Raw genomic sequence first — 6,956 nt, forward strand, 5'->3', positions numbered from 1 at the left:
TTAAACAATTTATTCTGAAAATATCTATTAAAGTTTTCTTCCCTTGATTGACAAAATCGCAACTTCAAATTCAAAGTCAGGCAGAATTCCATGGGATTAAAAATGCATCACATAATTACACTGAATTACCATCTAAACACCAATTTATGTGTGGTGTGGAAGCCTGATCTAAGCCAGATATAATACATTCATAACTAGTGTTGGCAAGCAGTTGTAAGCACAAAATTAGGCCACGCCCAACATAAATTGAAAGCCAGATTGTCAATCCCTTGGAGCATCTGCCAATTCTTTGGAAAATCAAGTTTGCTAGAGTTCCTCAAAATCCAGCATGAGCAAAGCCATCATGGCATGGAAGGAAAATCTGTGATTTCTTCAAAAACGGTAGCAGGAGGAGATAGTTATAAGTTATAACCACTTTACTTTCGGCTCCATTGTGAATATAGAATAGGGTGCCGCTATTTCTGCATGCAAAATGCAGAAATTTGCTGTTTGCCGTCAATGTAATTCCCTTCATTATTGCATACAGAAGATGTTGGCAGGTCTTCTTTGATTATATTGAAGTGAGAAATCACCATCTCATATTTTCAGTTTTAACTTTTATTCAGCAATAACATCATCTTTCCACATGGTGTATGCATGGAGAAACATTAACACTAGAGATACTTAGTTTCCAACATTGCATTCAGCAGATGGAAATACATATTTGTCATGGATTACCATATCGCATGAAGAAACAATATCAGGTATTTGACATCCATTCACTGGTTCATCGAATGGAGAGACCATAGTACATTTTTGCTCTTCACTGAATCTTCGGCCTTCAATAAGAGGATACATATGAGATTGCAGGGTCTCTTCGTCTATAAAAGTTGTCTGCACTTCTCTCTCTATATTGCGAGAAGAGTATGTCTGTACATGTTTGTCCACGATTGATAGAGAACAACTTTCATCCTCTGGCTTTATAGTGTTCAGAGGATCATTAGCATCAACAACCACTGTAATTGCAGGGATAGAATCCTTAGTACATGTCTCTGTAGAATCCCTTTTGCATGTTTTTGCATTTCCTGTAACCACAACAAATTTACTGATTTGATCAGCCACATGGGGTTCTAATTCAGGAATATCAAAACAATAACATTTACAAAATATATATTCATCTTAACCCTGGTTAGAGCTTAAGGGAAGGAAGGAGATTTCATAGTCTCAGAAACTATTCCAGGACACCATAAGATAGGTGTATCACACTGTTATTATTAATATTATTAATTTACATTCACATGCACACAGCATATAGAGGGAGGGGAAAGCTGAGACAGCAAACATATTTTGTTAGTAGAGAGGCCACAACCTCCATGGACTCCCCAGTGGTCTTTCAAATTCTTCCAGGAATACTTTTTTGCAGCGTTTTAGCATTGCAAAAGAGTTGAGATTGTTAGCTTCAAGAATTTGATGTTCATCTCTGTGTCTGCATTGTCAAATTCAAGGCTAAGATAGATAGATGTATCCCATAGTTATTATACATGTTATTATTTACACATACATGCACGTAGAGCCCTGGAGGGGAAGGCTGAGCCTTGAAACATAATCGCCCACAACTACTAATTCCACTACCTAAATGGACACTTCCTGAGGCATATCAAATTCCTTGAAGCAGCAATTTTTATGTTCCTTATCAACTTCTTCCGAAGACATATTTTTGCCGTTTTACCTTCAAGAATTTGATACCCATATCTGTTTCTTCGTTAACAGATTCAAGGTTAAGAATTAAGATAGATAAGCCTATTCATGTTATTATTTGCACTCACATGTATATAGAGGCCTGGAAGGGAGGGCTGGGGCAGGGAAATATTCATGTTATTATTTACACTCACACAGACTTGAAAGAGAAGGCTGGGGCAGGAAATATAATCACCCCACAACTAGTTTTATCCTCCATTTTATGTTAGTCATGGGAGCACTACCTCTGTGGGAGAATCTATCTAAAATGTTAAAATTGTTAGTTTTAAGAATTTGATACCCATCTGTCTCAAAATATGTGCTTGGATCCTTGAAGACAGGTAATGTTCATCACTAACAGTTTATTTTTATGGTAAATAAGATGGATATGTGCCAGTGTCTGGCATTAACATTTTTTTGTGTTTGATATTGCATGAGTTGTTTTCTATGAGTTTGATATTGCTTGAACTGTTTTCTGGAGTTGAATTGTGTTACATTTCGAGTTTGATATTTACAATTTTCAAGCAATAAGCCTTGATTTGCCTGAGCTTAGCATGGATCTATGCTGAATCCCTCTTAACATGGATCTATTTTTGGATGGCCTGGATTGCTATTTTTGGATGGCCTGGATTGCTAGTATCCCCTTATCATGGATCTATTCTTGGATGGCTTGGATTGCTAGTTTCACAGAGAGATGGCCTGGATTACTAATTTGCTAGTGTCCCTTTAACATGGATCTATTCTTGGATTGCATGTTTCACAGAGGGAAGTGAGGTGTTTTACAGCATGTGTAGGGGCATGGGGAGATGCCCACCTGGAGGAAGACTATATATCCTGTGTTTATTAACAATCCAAAGTTCATTTATGACAATCTTAGATCAGTACAGTGAACACGTGAACGCTAGCAATAAGCAATATCCAAAACATCAAGGCTAATGGATCCCTTACCTGGGTTGTAGAATGAGACTTGATTTGCAATCATAACAGGCATGCATTGAAAGCTATTCTGACCCATATTGACAACCACAGTCACATCGCAGTCAGCTCCAATGGTTGGGAACATATTGTTCTCAATACAATTTGCAACTCCAAATGTAGTGAACACAGGAGGACTATTGTTTTGAGTAAAGTAACAAAGTCCTCGTTTAATATCATATCCACAACCGACGGTGGCTCCGATTCTATTCCAGGGATTGCCAAAGAAACATACTTCTCCTTCACCTGCAATGAAGATCTCCCCCTTCTTGGAATGAAATCCAATCGAAACATCATCTAGACCAGGAAATCTGAAAGGAGGGGCCGGCCTGCAAGCCAACCCAATAGCCAAATTGCCATCAACAATCCCAGCACTCTTCGTCTTCTTCTTCGCATTGGGTCTGTAGGCAACTATGGAGACCTCAAAATAGTTACAAGCAACCCTAAAGCCCATACTCTCATTCCCATGCATCAGAGGAAGAATGCACTGAACTGACTGTGGTTTTCTCTTGGAGCCAATCAAGGGATTGAAATTGATTTCCTGCAGATCACACGAATTTAATGCAATGAAAGGCTCTGGGGACTGGAAGGTTTCCGTGCTGAGTCCATTGAATTCATTGGGAAGTCTATGGAATTCGAAATGCCAGGCTTCCCAGCCCTTGTCTGCACTGATCCATTCCTTTGAACTGTCAAAGGGAATTATAGGATTCTGTTCTCTCCATTGCCCCGCAAAGTTGGTTCTTCGCTCCCGTAATGTTTTCTCTCTTATTGACAGGAAATGTAAGGCTGCCCAGAAGCAGCAGCAGAGAGGGCAACAGCATAGGATAATGAAGAGAATGATGGGAACGATTATCAGAGCCACGACATTTAAGTGCTTTGTTTTGTGCAGAACTGAATCCATTTGAATTTTTAAATAACACTACTATTCCACTACTGGAATTTACTGGGAGTTATTGGGGTCTGGCTTCAAGATTTGGAGTAAATGTTTTACCCTCATTAAATATTTCATTCCAAGAACTCCCAAATAAGATGTCCAGGACACCATTCGCTGAAAATCAAATCTGATCCAGTAACAAAAAATTCCCAAGAACATCCGCTGAAAATCAAATCTGAACCAGTAACGAAAAACTTCCACCCATAAACTTTCAGGGACTCGACCGTAGCTCAACCGACGAAGCCATTTGATTTTTCGCAGAGCTAGATTGAAAATGCCGAGAAGTCTCACTTCTGAACTCTTAAATAAAACGCCTGTAGATCATGAAATTCCTTGAGAATCCAACCTGACCAGAGTCCAACTAACACAAACAAATCCATTTTAAGAAGAAGAAAATAACAGCAGAGATGTGAGTATTAATGGAGCTCCAGTTAGTCTTATAGAAGAACTTTTTATGGATTCCTGATTTAGATTTGATAGATTAAGCATTTATTTTGCAGAGATTCGTGCGGATGCCTCTGCGGATTGCTGTCGCCTCCAAATCTTTGCGGTGTTTCTTGACCATCAAAACAGAGCCGTTGAAATTTAAATTGTTGGTAGAACAGATCCACTGGTACAGATTTGGTTTAATAGTAGGTGAATATTCTGGATTTGATTTCATTAATCTGCTGCCAGCTATTTTCTCCTTGGTACAGTAACTCTAGAGTCTATGAAAGTTCAGGTTTTTAATTTATAAGTGTTATCGCTGTTATATTTTTTAAAGTCTGGTTTCTCTGAGAGCAAGTTTATAATTTTATTCCGGTTTTGTTGAATATATTAATATATTTATGGTTTTTGAGTTTTCAATGTGGCATATAATATTTAATTTTTGGGTTTCCAGTATGTTTTAAAATTATTTTTATTTGTTTAAGAGTTTGTTTTTTTGGATTTAAAATTTATTAAAATTCAGAGATATCTCTCATGAGTGAAAGGTTGCCCCTTTACGGACCACCCGTAAGTTATTCTAGGTGTAGTGGTTTTCCTTGAATAATGGTGACGAAATTTTCTTTGAATAAGGGTGATGAGTAACCTTAGATTCTCTAAAAAACAACTAGAAATGACTAAGCTCACAATTAGTTGAAACATTAAATTATGATCAATATTCCCACCCATAAAAAAACAAATTATTTTATTTTTATAATAAAATTGATATCTTATTAAAAAAACTAATTACAAAATTGATTTCATGTTTTTAACTCATTTTATTTATGTTTTAACTGTCTTATCACTCTCATTGAAATTTGGTTAATAACATTTTTTTTTGGGTTTAAAGTGTATTATGAAAGTTTAGATTTCTAGAATATTTGAATTTGAAATTTAAATTACTAAAATATGTAATTTTATTTATGTTTTAACTCTGTCTTATCACTCTCATTGAAATTTGGTTAATAACATTTTTTTTGGGTTTAAAGTGTATTATGAAAGTTTAGATTTCTAGAATATTTGAATTTGAAATTTAAATTACTAAAATATGTAATTTTAAAATTTTTTATAAATGTGTAATTAAATATTAAAAAAAAATTAAGTTGAACCTAACTCTAAATCTAAATTAGGTTGAACCTGCATCTCTCATTCTGAATCTAGATCTAAATCTAGACTAACCTTTAAAATGATAAAAAAGAGAAATGTTACATGAACTTTGAAAAAAACGGGGAAGTTATAAAGAAAAGAAATTAAGGGTTCTTCAAAATCCCCAAAAGTCATGGTTACATGACTTCCAATGAAATAGGAATTTTTATTTATGATTTTTTTTTCATCTGTATAAATTAGTTTTTTCTTATGAGAGAAAATAAATGTAAAATTTCCCAAAAAAATTCTTAGTTGTTATATGAAAAAGATACGGAAATTTCAAAAAATATATATATTTTTGTGAGTGGGAATAAATACAGTTTTGTATGAGTTGGAATACCTGAAAATCAATACTAATTACTTTTTGGTTATGATACTTCAGGGAAAGGACAATGCGCAACATTCTCAAAAATAATATATTTTTTAATAAATTAGAGTTAAAAAATGTTATTTTTAATTTTTTTTAAAATTTGTCAAGTTGTTTGTGTTTTTTATAAATGATTATAGGCTTAATTTTTGTTTGAGAAATCGTTACCTAACAGTGTATAATTTGTCAAAATCACTTGGGGATCACATCAGGGCTAGGCCACACCAACCCTTAACATGGCTCTACCCACAAAGTTTTGAACCGATGACCTTCACATCAGAGAGTGACTTAACAATGCACCCCATCAATGTCTATTCTATACCCCGGTGGACATTTATGAATTAAAATTGAAAAAAGAAATCCTCAAAAAAGTTTGTAATTTCATTTCCAAAAAAGTACAAAATTACATTTTGCATGTGTACAAAAAGTAAGAATTACATATTGCATTTGTGTTAAAAATAACACATTCAAAATAAAGATCCTACAATCAACCCATATGTTTAACATTCCCTCCTACCCCCTTGTACCTTCTAAGTTGAGTGAGAGGTGTTACATGGGCCTAACTTGACCTCCATAGCGTTGTCATGGAAATGGGGTTATAAAATTTTCTTGATTTTCAACATTCTCAAAACTCAAAATAAACATCACAATCATGTCCAGCGCGTAACGAGCTTTCTGCAATATAAATTTTATCGCTATTCGAGCTACAGATCATAAGTTATGGCCATTTGAACTCAACCCCTTTTAAACCTCACCATGTGAGCATGGCTTCCACATGGCACTCACCATGTGGCTCACAGGCTTTCCCTATCACCATATGAATCTTGGGTGGCAAGCGACATTATCCCAGGGCTTGCCAACTATTATGCCACCATGGCATATGCCACATCATCCACACTTGGCCCACTAGACCAACCCCTTAGTTTGATTTGTGCCCTTTTTTGTATTATAAGTTATCTCACCCTTCAACGTATTTTCCTAAGCCCACTTCGTTGCACATCACAAACAGGCTAAGGCGAGAAACTTTTCCATGTCAATCGATGGGTGGGATTCTCGTTCCTCGGTCTCATCAACCTTGCTCCTCGCTTGTTTTCTCGTGACAAAACTTATGGCACATCCCTTTTAAGGCTAAGACCGAGATATAAAATTGTTTGTTTCACGATGAAAATATTGTGGTCTTAGCCTCCATCTATCTCACTGTGTATCTCGCTGCCCTACAACCTCCAACTCCTTCTGAGGTTCCGAGATGACAACAACCCGAAGTGATGTCATGTCGTCAATGTGGTCCTTTCCGAGACCACCACATGTAACAACCATGGGTTAAAAGTTCACGTAATAAAAGTTAATAAAGGTAAA

The 6,956-nt window shown here is 35.8% G+C and overlaps 1 protein-coding gene across 1 annotated transcript; it reads right to left on the bottom strand.

Annotated features, from left to right (window-relative positions):
• Window positions 1-256: 256 nt before the first annotated feature.
• LOC149161759 (uncharacterized) lies at window positions 257-4,206 on the bottom strand. Its single transcript, XM_089435564.1, has 2 exons — window positions 2,665-4,206; window positions 257-1,064 (listed from the first exon to the last, which is right to left on the bottom strand). Exons 1-2 carry the CDS (start codon window positions 3,590-3,592, stop codon window positions 664-666), a joined length of 1,329 nt encoding a protein of 442 aa, XP_089291690.1. The 5' UTR covers window positions 3,593-4,206; the 3' UTR covers window positions 257-663.
• Window positions 4,207-6,956: the final 2,750 nt, after the last annotated feature.

This window comes from Pinus tabuliformis, chromosome 5_2 (assembly GCF_031772625.1).
Source record: "Pinus tabuliformis cultivar Carrire ecotype Pingquan chromosome 5_2, CPIR1, whole genome shotgun sequence".
Taxonomy (NCBI): Eukaryota; Viridiplantae; Streptophyta; class Pinopsida; order Pinales; family Pinaceae; genus Pinus; species Pinus tabuliformis.

Bases quoted from the DNA above. Each gene is read 5' to 3' on its own strand.
- LOC149161759 (XM_089435564.1), bottom strand. From the start codon at position 3,592: ATGGATTCAGTTCTGCACAAAACAAAGCACTTAAATGTCGTGGCTCTG. The intron at 1,065-2,664 runs GTAAGGGATCCA...TTGTGGTTACAG, and splicing joins AGTCTCATTCTACAACCCAG to GAAATGCAAAAACATGCAAA.